Source organism: Xyrauchen texanus, chromosome 15 (genome assembly GCF_025860055.1).
Source record: "Xyrauchen texanus isolate HMW12.3.18 chromosome 15, RBS_HiC_50CHRs, whole genome shotgun sequence".
In the NCBI taxonomy this organism is placed as follows: domain Eukaryota; kingdom Metazoa; phylum Chordata; class Actinopteri; order Cypriniformes; family Catostomidae; genus Xyrauchen; species Xyrauchen texanus.
Window position 1 is genome coordinate 14,432,860 of NC_068290.1, and position 16,406 is coordinate 14,449,265.

General features: G+C 37.0%; 1 protein-coding gene across 3 annotated transcripts in view; it reads left to right on the top strand.

Moving 5' to 3' along the window:
* The window catches only part of LOC127656304 (phosphatase and actin regulator 4B-like), a 29,083-nt gene extending 13,199 nt beyond the window's left edge, over window positions 1-15,884 (top strand). For 2 of the 3 annotated variants that reach the window (XM_052144562.1, XM_052144563.1), the window contains exons 4-12: window positions 2,960-3,091; window positions 4,836-5,340; window positions 5,795-6,081; window positions 10,033-10,213; window positions 12,939-12,994; window positions 13,592-13,653; window positions 13,845-13,982; window positions 14,216-14,292; window positions 14,410-15,884. In XM_052144562.1, the coding sequence (XP_052000522.1) occupies window positions 2,960-3,091; window positions 4,836-5,340; window positions 5,795-6,081; window positions 10,033-10,213; window positions 12,939-12,994; window positions 13,592-13,653; window positions 13,845-13,982; window positions 14,216-14,292; window positions 14,410-14,425 (1,454 nt within the window). In that variant the 3' untranslated portion in view covers window positions 14,426-15,884. The remainder of the gene's footprint in view (window positions 1-2,959; window positions 3,092-4,835; window positions 5,341-5,794; window positions 6,082-10,032; window positions 10,214-12,938; window positions 12,995-13,591; window positions 13,654-13,844; window positions 13,983-14,215; window positions 14,293-14,409) is intronic. The other variant, XM_052144564.1, reaches the window with a different exon arrangement.
* The last annotated feature ends 522 nt before the right edge of the window (window positions 15,885-16,406 follow it).

Here is a 16,406-nt window from a genome sequence, read left to right on the forward strand (position 1 = left end):
GAAGCAATTTATCCTCTTTCACTTGTAAGTTTCAAGATGGAGTCCTCATGATTAATAACTTTTCTTTAAAGGTCTTTCACACTAGCATCTCAAATATGGGTCATTGACTTGAAATATTTTTGGAAAGATGTCCAGCAGTTGTAATATGCCACACTCCATATAAATGTATTTTAATCAGCAGTTTGCTCATTATTTTATAGTTATTATCAAGGCTGTGAAATTGAACACAATAATTTTTGTGAGTAATAGTTGGCGCTATTAAACGCGAGTAAATGTTTTTTTTTCCCCACCTCCTGAGGCAAAAATTGGCATATCATAATTTACATTAGCAGTGCATGCTTATTCATTACGCACAATGCATGTCTAGGGCATAATAAACATGGGAGCAGATTTACTTTAAGGAGAATGGAAACTTAACCTGCAAGTGGTAAACCAGGTGTGGGAGATATACAGCAAACTGCAGTATTTCTTCGCATCACCCGAAAATGCTCTCTGACTGTCATCCTATCCAGTGTCAAATGTGAAACCACGTGATAGAGACTGAATGGTAGCCAGAAAAAAAATTTAAGCAAATTACATTTTAGCATTCAATCTGTATACTCTAACTGAGCACTGTATCAGGAACACCTGTACAACTACTTATTTATGCAATTATCTTATCTGCCAATTGTGTGACAGTATTGCAATGCGTAAAATAATGCAGATACAGGTCAGGAGCTTTAGTTAATGTTGAAATCAACGATCAGAATGGGGAAAATGTGATCTCAGTGATTTGGACCGTGGCATGATATTTGGTGCCATACGGGCTGGTGTGAGTATTTCTGTAACTGCTGATCTCCAGGGATTTTCATGCACAGCAGATTCTAGAGTTTACTCAGAGTGGTGACAAAAACAAAAAACATCCAGTGAGCTGCAGTGCAGATGGAAATGCCTTGTTGATGAGAGAGGTCAACGGAGAATGTTCGGACTTGTTTGAGCTGACAGAAAGGCTATGGTAACTTGAATAACCACTCTGTACAATTATAGTGAGCAGAATAGCATCTCAGAATGCACTACATGTCGACCTTGAGGCTAATGGGGGCTACAACAACAGAAGACCATATCGGGAACTTTATTAGGCTCATATTGTTCCTAATACATTTCTCAGTGAGTGTATATAGTATCTAATAATGCATTGGCCATGTATACTTATGTTTATATTGCCAATAAAGCTGATAAGAATTTAATCTGCACAATTGATAATATTATAAAAAAAATTCCACCCAAAAATGTTAGAAGATCTTGCTCAACTAATTTTATTAACCACAAAAAACTGTGCGATTAATTATAGTCATTAGTAGATTCACAGCATTAGTTATTATGCATGCATTATACATTTTATGACCTCATTAATTGAGAGACAACATGGAGTGTAGTTTTGTAATTTGTAAATTGTCATTTGTGCATTTAAAAATGCATTTTTCACTTTGCGGAACTATTTAAAATGAATTGGTAAAGGCAAAAAGTTCTGTAAAATGGTAAAAAGGAAATGGGGCATCACCTATAATTTGGACTTTCCCATGTATATTCATTTAAATTGAAACCTAAAATCTTGGTGTTTACTAAAAAGCTCATTGACGTGTTAACTCCCCTTTTACAAACCATATTGTCTGTGTGTTTTGTTTTATTATTTTTTTTAAACAAATGCATTCTTCCCTGCATCCCTACATTTTTGAGGAGTTTAAACTGACACTTCAGACTAATGACTGCTTGTTACTGTTGTGGTTATTGTTGTTCAGGATGTTTCTTTAATGCTTATGCATTTCCATGTTTGTTTCCTTTGATATATATATATATGTTTGACATACATATTTTTCAATACAATGAAAGCGAATGGTCAGTGTCTGAGGCTAGCATTGCACTTAACATCTACTTTTGTGTTCTACAAAAGAAAAGTCATACAGGGTTGGAACAATGCTCTTTTATTTTATTTTAGGGAATTTGTCCCCTGCACGCATTGTAATGAAATCGTTTTTTGAGGAGAGCTCCATCTCACCTAAATCATTATTCGAAATGAACAGATTATTTTATCTGTGCTTGAACTGAGGTATGGAATCTTGTGACCCGTTTAAGGAAAACGAGATGTTGAATGAAACCTATGCATTCAATATTGCTTTATTATAGTTTATGCTACATTATGTAACATCTCAACATTGTGTCTTAAATAACTGCATTTATCCAGTCACTGAGGCAAACAATGATTCTCTTCACTGCCTCCTGCTGTTCATTTATAAAGCAGACAGTGTCAGTCACTGCTTCTGAAAGGCAGAGCTGTGCATCTTGTGTGTTGTATTGGATGTTGGACCTTTGTTAAACATTACACTGGGTCACAATACACTAAAAATGTCCAGATCTTGAGAAGCTACCAAGTCGTAGCTCTGTTGCATAATAGGAGCTGATATTGTACAAAGGTATTTCTTGCAGACTCAATTCAAAATGGTATTTACAAACTACAGCACAGTCTTCTTTACTGTGACATTCACAGATTAATATTCTAAGCCCATTTACCAATTTAAAACAACTTAATTAAAGGGATATATTACCCCAAAAGTAATGAAATGAAAGTCATTTACTCACTTTCATGTTGTTTATTGCAAAGAATGCAATAAATGCCTTTGCTTTTGTAGATTGCTGGTCTGCTACAGGAAGTGGAAATTATCTGCTTTTTTGACTCTTACCCTGACTGCAGCCACCTACTCTTGTCTACATTCAAGGCAAGGCATTTGGCCTCAAACAAGCCTTATGGTTTTTGCTGCTGCTTTAATATATCACATCCATTTATGAATCCATTATTTGTGCACAGTGCATACCTATAAGACATTTGCAGTTGTGTAGAACAGTAAGTCATACCTGCTTTTGTAAAGGTATTGGTGTTGTGTTGTTTCACTCCCGGGGACTGTGTGTTTCTGTCCCCCGCCAGCCTCCACCCTGTACGGGGGTGACGGCAGCAATTTCCCTCTCTACTGGTCCTGCTGGAAGCGTGAAGGTGACTATGACGTCTACCTGTCCCTGCCTGTCTACCTCTGCAGGCGGGCAGGAGGCATGCGCACAGGTAAACGTTGAGGCCAGGCCTGTCTCCAAAGCTGCCCCAGTCTTTTGCATCCTTCGTCTGCTGCTGTGTGTGCTAGCCTCATCTTCCTCATCCCTAGCACAGCATGAGAGTGGGATTAACATGCAGCAGCCTGACTGCCCCCCTTGCTTTGCTTCTTAACTCTCTTTCTTTCAGGTGTGCTTTTGGTAAACTACATGTTTCTGGCATTGAAGTTGCCTTGAGTGTGCAGCACATTGACATACTTGGTATAGTTCACCTAAAACTGAAAATTCGGTTATTTACTCATTCTAAACCTGTTTACTTGACATACTTTATGACTTTGTATGAAAAGAAAAGGTGTAAATTGTTCAGAAAAAAGTATATCTACTGGGTGGAATATATTAGACTTTTTTTATTACTACAGTGGCAGTTGTACTTAAAGTTTCTAAATGTGTTTAGGCTACTATTTTTCATAAATATTATTCATAAATAATTTCTGAAAGGCTAGTTGTAATATTCTGACAGTTCCCTTGAGTAGAACACTACTGAGTTGGGACTGTGTTTGTGAAAATATTTGTTTCCTACTCCATAATAGATTAATGTTTTTATTTTTTTATCAGGCTCTTAATAATTGAAAGAATCTTTAGGAATATTTGAAGGCAAAAATGGCAGTTTATATCCTAATATCAAAAAATTATTTGAACAGTATATTAGACATCATGAAATTGTCTAATATACATTCTGCATACTAAGTCTTGAAGTTCCAGACTTTACAGCCCTGTATGTACTTGCCCTTATATTTTCAGTGCACTGCTATATAAGCACATCCAAGTAAGACCATGGATGGCTCCTCGTTACTGTAGTTAGGTAAATGTAGCTTGTCTTTCTAAAAAAATTTATTATGAAATAAGGTGCTAATTAAATTAAGTATAGTTTAATTTCACATACAGTGGCACCATAAAGTAGAAAAGTCTGTGATGAATTTAAAATGTTAAAAATAACTCTAATGTAATAAATCCAATGGAATATCCAATGTAAACATCAAACATAATTAAGTTATTATGTTATATATTAATTCAATGCTATTAAGTTATTAACCTACTTCGAGCATTTGGAAGACGGTATACATCAGTCACCACCAAATACCATTTTTGACCCAGGAAAAACCCTGTTCTTGTGTCAAAAAGGCCAAACTTGAATTCGTTATTTACTGATAATCTTTGGGTCTTGATGATGCTGCTTTTGTATCTTTTTTTTTTTATTTTTTATTTTATTTTTTATTTTTTTTAAAAGCTCTTGTTATCTTGTTAAGGATACATTTTGAAGGTTTGGATCAACATGAGGTAATGATGACGGGAATTTCCATTTTTGGAATTCCACTCCATAAATTCCATTATCTCTGTGTTTTGATTCTTTTGCATAAATACTTACACTATGTTTATGGCTGTTCAATGTGAAATTATTCATTTGAAGTCATGAAGACATGGGCTAATGACTGCATTGATTAAGCTGTCACGTGGCTTTTTGTCAATAAACATGTCACTTCATGCTTGCTTAGAGTGTGTATGGTTCTATAAGAATTTGTTGTTCTCGGTTGACCAGTGAGATTCATGATATTTATGAAGCAACAGAAGAGGCTTTTGATTTTAGTATTGTCACTTCAGAAATATGAACTTTGTGATCAAACTGTGAAATTTCTTCAAAAACTGTTATTTAGTTTATAGTATTATATCAGATTATATCATTTTTGTATTATGTTCTACAGCTGAACTCACACAAGGAGGAAACCTAGGACCAGCCAAGCCCTCGCCGCCCATGCCCCCGAAGAGGACCACGCCCATCACCAAACGCAACACAGACTCCCCCCTAACCATTTCCTCCCTCCCCTCCATTCTGTCTGAGGACATGAGGGCCAACATCCCTGGGGGCTACCAGCTGCCCCTGCCTCCCCCGTCCCCACCTCTCCCCATACATATCCTCCCATCCCGTCCACAGGCCCACACCCATCATCTCCTTCACCAACACTCCTACCCCTACCCCCTGCCCCAGCCGCTACCTGTTCACTTTGACCCTCCCAGCCCGCCGGAGGAACCACCTGCACGTCAAGCACCTGTTCCCTTACACATCATGATCCAGAGAGCTCTGAGTAGCCCAGGACCCACCCTCCCACACCCAGACAGCTCCCAGCACGCCCACTCACTGCTGTTTGAGACCCCGCCAGAGTACCAAGGTGGTCGCCCTCTGCCAGTCACTATCCAGCCTCTCAAACTGTGAGTGTAATTACTTATTTAAGATGAACTCTGTAATTTTTCCTGATTAAAAGGTTGTACACACAAAGAAGTGAAGAGTACTTTTGAAAAATATATTAAAAATATGTAATTTCACATAAGAATCCAGTCATATGTGTAGCATAAAAAAGTTGTTTTATTTTACATGGAGCTGGGCTGCCTCATGGGGGCCGCCATATTGAGAGCACATGACCAGCAGAATACAACACACTTTATCTCAGTAACCCCCTGTTATTGGACACCTTCACTCGCAAAATACTTAAATTATGGCTGATATCAATAAAAAGTGAGAAAACTAGCATAGTTGTTTATTGTGGTTTGTGGTGTTATATATATATCATAGGCAAGCCTCATATATTCATATGAACCTTTTAAATAAAAAATCTAATTTTTCTTCTTTACGTAATTTTTTTTCTCCCTGCCTTTATCTGTTCAGGGATGAGGATGACTACTCGGATGAAGAAGACGAAGAGGAGGATGACTATGAAGAAAACCCCCCTTCTGATAACCTCCCATCCCCCCAGTCCCAGCCAGAGCTTGAGCCTCGTAGCCGCAGGTGTTTGGTGGGGGATCTGAGCGTCAGTGTCATACCTGAAGGAAACAACAGCAGTGAAGAAGAGGAGGATGAAGAGGATCAACAGCCAGAGGATAGTGACTCGGATGGACCTGTGCTCTACAAATATAATGAATCGGATGAAGAGGAGGAAGATGACAGTCCACCAAGTATGTTAATTGCCATTACAGAGCACTAAACAGCCCCCTGTTTAGAGCATGGTTTTATACCATGTGTTATATATATGAATAAATATAACAATAAGCAACAAGCAATTAAAGCTATCTCTGCCATGTTCATCTGAGTTTTGTCATAAGCGGCCACACTCACAAAGAGCTACAGGACATTTAACGGCCACATGGTTTCGGTTTCTTTGGTTTCTTTCGCATTGCTCTGGGAAGCTTGATTCGTCAAGATGTTAGGTTGATTCACCACGGCTTGTTAGGACACCATCACACACAGTTGAGTGTTCTTGGCTTTCAAAGTAGACACTACACTCTAGTTAAAAAGTTTAACTGTTTTAACTGTGAACAGCTGAAGAGTAAACGTAAGGTTTAATGTAAAACTCAACTTAAAACAACATAAGACAAATAGACACACACAGCGTGGCCGCATACATTGCTCTCTTTCTCCCAAACCGGCGTCTCTGGCCGCCTCTTATCGCTCTCTCCTGCTGATCAGCTGATTCAGCCCTCCTCGTTACACTCCTTGCCTGATTCAGGTGGTCCATCCCACTTCCTGCGAACCTGGAGGAGAGATAAGGGGAAGTGTGCGGAGAGGAAAAGGGTGAGCAGAGACACAGAGAGAGAAGAACTTGCTCTATCGGCCAGTCCTCAACTGCTCCTCCGCCCTCTGGCGGACATTAGTTAACTCCTCCCCCGGCGGATGGCAGCGACCCTTCCGTCCCCAGGCAGATGGCCGCGGCTGCACCCCTGGTGGATGGCAGCAGCGAGGACTCAGCAGCTGCGCATCCCTCCTCCCTACCGGGTTTCGGCACCACTGTAGCAGTTCAAGGATGGGCAAGGAGGCGGCGGCAACCGGCTGAACAGTAAATGTGATGAGGAGGGTGGAGGCAGGCCGTGAGTTTTGTGTCTTTTTGCTTAAGTTTTCTTAAAAATATTACATATTTCAGCCGGTTCCCGCCGCCTCCTTGCCCATTTTAACCCTGTTGCATTGGTGCCGAAACTCGGGAAGGAGGAGGGATGCACTGTGGTGGAGTCCTCACCACTGCCATCTGCCCAAAGGAGCAGTCGCGGCTGTCCACCAGGGTATGGAGTCGCCGCTGTTGGCCGCCTGAACGCGGAGGAACAGCCACCGCCCGCGAGGGGAGGAGGGACTCGCTGCCGGCCACCTGGAGTGGTGGAGCCGCTGTCAGTGGTGGAGGGGCGTTCCATTCACCAGGGGTCGGAGGACTCGCTCCACCCTGCGAGGAGTGGCTGGCGTCCTCTAAAGTGTGGAAGAGTGTTTGAGGACCAGGCGATGGCATTTCGGGGAACCAGTGAGAAATTTTTTTCTCTGCTCTCTCTCCCTCTCTCACTGTCACTCCACCTCGCTCTTTTCCTCTCCTCTTTTCCCTCCCGTTGTCTCCCCATCAGGTCTCGAATGGGGGGGAAAGCCTGCCAGCAGGCATGGCCAGATGGGCAAGGCCCCCCCACCTCGGAAAGGAGGGGGGAGACGTACGTTTGCCGGGGGTTCCCTGGCCTGAGGCAAAGGAGGGAAGAGTGTGACTAGGAGGAGGGCAGGTCAGGCCATGAGTCTGCACAGCCGGCCCCCAATTGGGCTAATCATCCAAGGAGAGGGATAAGGCAGAGAACATGGCAGTTTGAGAGAGAGAGAACTAAATGCAGCTGCTGTGTGTGTGTTTGTGTATTGTGTCTTTTTGTTTAAGTTTTTATTAAAACTTTGATTAGCTGGTTCCCGCCTCCTCCTTGCCCATTTTAACCCTGTTACAGTAAGGTAAAATTCAACTTAAAAACAACATAAAACATAAGACAAACAAGACACACAACGCTCCATCACCCTCCTCATCAGTGTTTTTTCCTGTTTCAGTGGCCTTACCAGTTTCAGTGGTATAAACAAATTTAAGGCTTATGACACGATAAAAAAGTTGGGTCAAGTGTTTTGTATTATTTTAAAGAAAACTTAAAAAAAAATTATGTTATGGATTATGATAAATTCTGAGACTCTCAGCCTAAGAAACTTGAAAACACAAACATTTTAATAAAACATTTACGTTTTAATTTTTCAGATTTTACATGTATATCAGGGTGTAAATAAGCTAGATTTAAAAAAACTGCTATTGTTTTGTTCCCAATCATGTCACCTGTTACTGAGTACATTGTGTTGATACAACCAAGCAATCAAATGTTATAGCACTACATAAATGATTTATCCTAGTGTCCAAAAAGTCTCCAAGCATCCAAAAACCTCTCCTAACAAATACAAAATTATAATTGTACATAAGAACTAATTACACATGCAAACACAACAATGAAAAAAGGAACAATGAGTTTCATTCTGTGTCATTTGAGTCATCATTAAGGCTGTGTCATATACTTGTACCATCTCCTGGTGGCCATATGTAATTAGAATGATTGATCACATGACTCTCTACCTAAATATGGAGGACTATCACCACTGGTTGGAGCAATCTAATCCAAATCCGACTGGTTTAGCGTTCAATGACACTACAGTATTTCTGATGACGTCATCTGATCCAGGAAAGCTAACATGATTATAGCCAGATGCTGTGTGCACATTGTGCTTCGTGTGGGTTATCTAATGATTTATGCATCTGATTACTTTGTGTGTGGGCTTGTTTTATAGATAATTGTCTGGTATGTGATGTTTTATGTTCTGTTTACTTTTTGTGAAGTTAAAAGTAAAAAAGTGGCATATGAGCAACACCTATATGTATGTCAAAGACATTAACTTGGCTATTAATCATTATATTTCTGTCTGTGAAAACAAATTGGCTGGTTGCATTCTACTCTTTGAGAGCTTTCCAACAACATGTATGGCTATTTGATGAGTTTGTTGTTTTTACAGATTACAATAATATGTAGAGTGCTATTTTCTTTTTTTATATATTATCAAAATGGAACACTTCTGATTTTTCTGCACATTTCTAAACAATTGTTCAGTTTTGGATATAATGCCTATTTGCATTGTAATGTTAAAACTCCAGCAGAGTGATAAAGATTGTTTCTAGCACAACCCGTATGGCAAATTATTTGTTTGAAGAGCAGAGAACAGCATGGCATTTCTGTAGAATCCTTCCTAGTGATGTGGTTGTGAATAATATGGGAAAACACAGCTTTAACATGACTATTTTCCCCAAATGTGTAAAAGCTTAATGAACACTCAGTTTTCATAATCATGTGAGTTGTAAAACCTTCTCTTGATTGGTCAACTGCAGGTAGATCGCCAAACTGCACACACCTCAAGAATTCAAGCCAACAGCTTTCAAATTTTTTAGACCATTTTAAAAATAATCGTGAGGTTTTTGGCTGCTCGAAAGCTGCTCGTAATTCCTCTCACACGATGCGAGCCATGACCAAACGAGCAACAACAATTTCCACGCGATCTCTTGCGACTGTAAAAAATATCGACAGCCGTAAATCACACCGTGTAAACTTCCTTAGGCTTTAAAACTTATTTTGTGTTTGTCAAGACTTTAGTTATTGACATTTTGATAATTTTCTATTTTTTCTCACTGACTCATCCATGAATAAACTTCACCCAGCTCAAAATGCTGCATTCATTGCACAAGGCTTTTAAAAAAAATTACAAGACTGGTTTCAATGTCCAAAAACGTCTGTTTAGCCAAGTTTAAATAAGAAAGCTATTTTTAAAACAGAACAGGAGTCATCCTATGTGAATGGCCCCTTAAACCTTTATTAACAGGCTTAATTAGCCTAATATATTTATTTGTAAATTAATTGTTTTGTTGCACATTACATTTGTGTACAGTATACTGTACGTTAAGAATGGGCCTTCTGCGGCCCTGTTAATTTCCCTCTTAATTTCATCAAATTTTTGTAGGATTGTACATCCAGACATCTGTCCATGTAATAGAGAGCCATAGTTTCTGAGTTCATGTGTGTATGTGCTCGATGCAGGTGCTCTGGCCAGCAGGGTGAAGAGGAAGGACACATTGGCGCTGAAGCTGAGCAGTCGGCCCTCTGCCCCAGACAGGCAGGCTCCTGAGAGGCAAGCCAAAGTTGAGCACACAAGTCTGTCATGGCAGAGCAAGGAGCAGTGGGAGGCCATCCGCACACAGATTGGTACCGCACTCACACGGTAATGGCCCTCAAACACACTCAATCCCATATAGATAAATGTTTTTGTTACACAGAAAAACAAAATTTGAGTTGTATGCTTGTTTACATCAGTGTATATTATATTTTGCAAAATATAGTGAATAAAAGATTATTATACCTAACCTCTGAATTTAAGCTGTTAAATAAAAAACATTTAGAATTTAAGTTTGATATTTACTAGGGCTGTCAATCGATTAAGAATTGTATTAAAATGTATCATAGCTAATTGCATATAACAGTTTAATTCAGAAGTTTAAATACACTTAGGTTATTAAATACATATTATTTACATATACATAAGTTATTAAAACAATTTTTTTTTTTTTTTTATCACGCCACAGATCTAATAATAGCAAATTATCGTTTTGGCAAGTAATTTAGGACATCTACTTTGTGCATGACATGAGTAATTTTTCCAGCAATTGTTTACAGACAGATAGTTTCAATTTTAATTGACTGTGCCTTTAAGCAGCTTCGACAATTCCAGAAAATTATGTCAAGCCTTTAGACAATTAGACAATTATCTTCTGTTTGGAGGTGTACTGAATTGGAGGTGTACCTGTGGATGTATTTTAAGGCCTACCTTCAAACTCAGTGCCTCTTTGCTTGACATCATAAAATCAAAAGAAATCAGCCAAGACCTCATAAAAAAACAATGTTGACCTCCACAAGTCTTGTTCATCCTTGGTAGCAATTTTCAAATGCCTGAAGGTACCACGTTCATCTGTACAAACAATAGTATACAAGTATAAACTCTCAGCCATAAACATGGACCACTCAGCCATCATACAGCTCAGGAAGTAGATGCATTCTGTCTCCTAGAGATGAACATATTTTGGTATGAATAGTGCAAATCAATCCCAGAATGACAGCAAAGAACCTTGTGAAGATGCTGGAGGAAACGGGTAGACAAGTATCTATATCCACAGTAAATTGAGTCCTATATCAACATAACCTGAAAGGCTTCTCAGCAAGGAAGAAGCCACTACTCCAGAACAACCATAAAAAAGCCAGACTCCAATTTGCAAGTGCACATGGGGACAAATATCTTTTTGGAGAAATGTCCTCTGGTACAATTAAACTAAAATGTATCTGTTTGGTCATAATGACCATTGTTATGTTTTGAGGCTTGGAAAACGAAGAACACCATCCCAACCATGAAGCATGGGGGTGGCAACATCATGTTGTTTGGTTATATATGTATATAGTATATTTATATCTAATCGCATGTATGGCTTAAACTAAATATAATAAAGTTAGAGATGGGTAAAAATATCGTTTTTTCCAATTAATTGTGATGTTCATTTGTACAGTCCTTTTTCAAATCTTTTTACTCTATGCAAAGTTTGGCACAGAGATATTTTCACTGCGTGTTGAGAGTAAAATTTTGTTTTGACTCATCCCATGTAATGTGTCCAAAGATGAGATCCATTCACACAATCCATTCGTTATTGGATAATGTCTCTTTTAATACCCTTTCTGTTCTTAACAGTTTATTGATCAAAACAAAAAAGAATTAACAATTATAATGAAACATGCAGGGAAGAAAGGAAGCAGTTAAAGAAATTGTGCATATTCTCGTTAATATGCACTCACTGGCTGAACTACCACAACACCATTTTAGCTCTTGTTCTACCTATCACTGTAAATGCTATAAATTATGCGTGTAAAAATAAAACATATGTATGCGATATAATTAATGCAATTCCAAGACACATTTATTGATGGAATACATGGAATTTGTACATTTTTAAAAAGAAAAAATGTGGCTAAAATTATGAAAAACTAATAATAAATGTAAATAATTTTGGTTTTTTTTTTAAGTTAGAAGGTCACCTGTATAATTAACAGCATTCCCTATAAGACAATTTCTTTCCTATGTCAGCAAAATGAACATTATAACTCAAATATACCTGAAAAATTATTATAAATCTAGTATATATATATATTTGTATATTATCATTGATATAGTTTGATATATTACACATCTTTGGTTTTATGTAGATTAAGGGGTACTTCAGCCTTACTGATGGAGCTGTAGGGGTACAATGTTGACAAAAACTGGATAAGCCTATATAAAAAGTGGTTTTAGAAGGCAAAATATTGTTTATTTCCATTTTACAATTGAATTCATCAGTCTGTCCAAGGTAGACTTATAATAGCTTTTCTAAAGATGTGCACTATGTACACATGTGTCAGACGGATGCTTTTGGAGTTTCTCATTTTGGTTGCGTCACAGATAAATGTATTTTAAAACTTTAGAAAAACATGCTCAAGACCCCTGCATTCACAGTTGCACATTGCTTAAGCTGTCTATGTGCAAGAACACATCCGTCCTCATCTTGTGCTGTCTGCTGTCAGTAAGTAAGTGTGGTTTGTTGCCTGTACAGCTGTGCGTTGTGCTTACTGCCTCCTACTGACTGGTACTGAATGGTAGAAATATTCTTTATATTGGTACAATGGAATGATTACTTTTTAAACACATAATTTTTTTATATAAATAATCATACTAAACATGTTAAATTGACAGCCCTATTATTTACATTAGTGTATTTTATATATTGTGCAAAATATAGAAAATAAGACAGTAGTACACTGGGAAAAACTCTAAATGTACTGTAAGCTTATATTAAACATGAATATGTTTTATACGTTGTGCAAAATATAAAGAATAAGCTGATATTTCATTTATTTTTTGTCTGTAGACGATTGAGCCAGAGACCTACTGCTGAGGAATTGGAACAGAGAAACATACTCCAGCGTAAATAGCCTTTTTTTTTTATATATATACTTTTTATAGTCCGGTTATTTCATTGGGATTTGTTTTCCCTGCCTCCATTCTGTTCTTCTCGTTTCATTAGTTACTTATTCATTTAATTTGATTTCCCTGATTCCATTCCATCTTGATCTCCCATTTTCTATCTTTTCATTAGTTACTTATTCATTCTTTTTTTATTTATTCATTCTCAGAGTGTTTATTTTATGGTTGAAATATGCTCTCTTGACTTTTGTTTTATGTTCTATTAATCACACGATTTAACTATTTTCTTTTCGCTCTTTAAAAAGCAAGGCTTAGCTTGTTGTACTCTAACTGCACTAATTACACTGCGCTTCCTGTATACACAGTAAATCAACTGGAAGAAGATCAAAATATTTTTGTAGACCCTTTTTTTTTGTTTGTTTTTTTTGCACTTTATCAGTATACTTGTATTTTATATTGTTGCCTTTGATTTAATGTATTGTAATGTGATTTATGCAATGTTGTCATTATTGCCCTGTTAATTTGCATGTGAATAAACCACATGGAATGCAATTTATAGTTGTGCTGTTGTGCTGATAGTGTCTTATTTCCCCCCAGCCAAAAATGAAGCAGACAGACAAGCAGAGGTCAGGGAGATCAAGCGCAGACTCACCAGAAAGGTTTGCTTCTGTATGCTTACATTATGGTGAACCCGCAGTATATTATTAACATTATTTTAAAAACAAATTATAATTAAATATAAACCATCTTATATTTATTCTAAATTGGATTTAAATCTAATGTGTTATGTTATGTTATGTTATGAAAAAGCTTTGCAGAGAAAAAAAAATTATTTTTTTACACTCTTCAGTTGAGTCAACGCCCTACAGTGGCTGAACTACAGGCCAGAAAAATATTACGTTTCCACGAATATGTAGAAGTCACAAGCGCCCAGGACTATGACCGCCGTGCTGACAAGCCATGGACCAAACTCACTCCTGCAGACAAGGTAACAGCTTTTTCTCACATGCATCTCATTAACATCTGCATAACTTAAAAGAACAGAAATATACATGCCACCTGATAAATATGATAAAGCAACAAGACACACATTTCTCTGTTTATTATTAATAGTTTTTCAAGGCACTACTCATTGCATTGCATTTATATATATATTTTACTAGTCTCTTTCTGCTTTACATTTCATTTGTTATCTCCTTAAACATCTATATGTTTGTTTAGGCTGCTATTCGTAAAGAGCTCAACGAGTTTAAGAGCTCTGAGATGGAAGTGCATGAGGAGAGCCGAATTTACACAAGGTAAATTTTTTTACATTCATAAAAGATTATTATTTTTATTTATTTTTTATTTTTTTTTGCAAAGCATCTAACCATTGATATGTGTTTTTATGTGGTCTTGTCCCTTATTGTTCCTAGATTCCATCGTCCTTAACATCATCTTTTAACTGGAAAATTAAGCACTTAAAGGCTGGTGGATATGAAGCAATTTTTCTGGTGAGGAGGCTCATGGTGTCAGAGTTTCCTTACAAACTGCTTTTAATATTTCTGAATGTACTACTTTAAATGCACAGGGACACCTAACACATTACAATTGAGAAACAGACAAAAATATGGACTGTTCCTCAGTCCTCCGCCTGCTGACCAGTGAACAGTCAGTATGGGAGGGGTGACCTCTGGGGGACTGATGCAGTATTTCTCCTGGACTTTAGGGGAACCATGTGCCAAAAAGGAGAGGTGACGAAGGACTTATTATAGAGGATGAGTGGAGTGTTACGTGTGCCAATGGCAAGCATAGTGAATGGCCTTTTTTTCTGCTTTTACTCCATATGACAAACTTAATTTCCTTTCAGGGAAGTGTAACAAAGTAAAAAAAAAAAAACAATAATAGTAATAATAATGTGACAATAATAAATACAGTAATAATACAGTAAGTGTTAGTTACTGAGCATAGCAGGGCAGAGGTGTGAACTGAAGAACTGCAAGATAATGCCTGAACCTGGAATTTAATTGTGTTTTTGTGTATGTTTGTATAGGCTGCTGTTATTTTCTCTTAGTCTGACTCTTTGGAATGTTGTACATTTTAGAAACTGTTAGGCAATACTTTTTTACTATTATTATTTAGTTATTTTGGCCCTCTTTAATTCAAAACTTTGTTTCGGATTCTTCCCGACTTATTGGTCCTCACTGTTTTAGCACTAATTTACCATAGAAAAGAAGATAGTATTAATTGTATTTCTTAATAGGTGATATTCCTTATCACAAAATGTATCTACATCAAAACCAAATTTTCTGATTGTTTACGCTATTTTTAAATCAAGGTATTTGTACTCTCTAAAGTAAAGGTGAGGTCAACCAATTTCAGTTTGAAAATGTGTTCAAATCTAGTTTACAAAATATATTATTTCTTAATGAAAAAATATTTTCTGGTTATTTATTATCCATTTTCAAGAAGAATGAATATAGTCAGGGCTCGCACTGATACAGCTCTAAAGTGTTGTATCAAATGAAGTGTTCTTGACAGGGAGATTATTGCAGCAGGAACTCTTCTTTGATTTTGCATTTATTTTATCAAGCGTTGTTTTTGGCCAGTAGAATAATAGCAATTGCTCTGTTGTACAGATCTATTCTGTAGATGAACTTGACTGTTTGTGTATATCCTGTCTTCCTTTTATTTGGAAAACTATTTTAAATATATTGAAACTCATAGGTTACTATTTTTTTAAGCACAAAATTAAAAGTGTATTATTCCACACTACAAGAATGGGAGCATGATGTACCTGTTCCATTTGAATGTGGTGTTTGAAATTCTTGCTATTTAATTATATGTGAACTTTTAGAAACTGACATTTTCTGTTTAGATGTAAACATTTAAATCTAAATTAAAATGCTTACCAATAATGTCTGTCTTGTCTCACTTGCATGTTTTTTACATTATCAACAGGCGCATAATGATCATAGCCTATAAGTACCTAAAGCTACCGATTTACATTTATGACCTAATATTAAATTCATATACTTTGTGATTAAATCTATTGCACGATTTGTATGAGTTAACGAATTTAAGGAATAAAGGTGTTAGCAGGTATGATTTGTCTACTTTTCTAAAGAGCAAAATACTGACAACAGGTCAACAGAAATACATAATAATTATCTTCATAAAAGATTAAGATTTAAAAATAAAATAAAATAAAACCCACCACATAATGGGACACTAATGGCAAAAATATGCTAATAAAAAAGCGCTTACATTGATTCAACTTTTAAATCTTGTGTATTTGTACTGTAAATTGTTTTTACAATTATTTCGGGGTTTAGGGTAACAAGGTTACGTCGTCATGGCAACGAACTAAAACTTTAAAAGAAAAGGGTTGTACGCATATTTGACACACATTTTGTTTACGTATTGTGGCTAT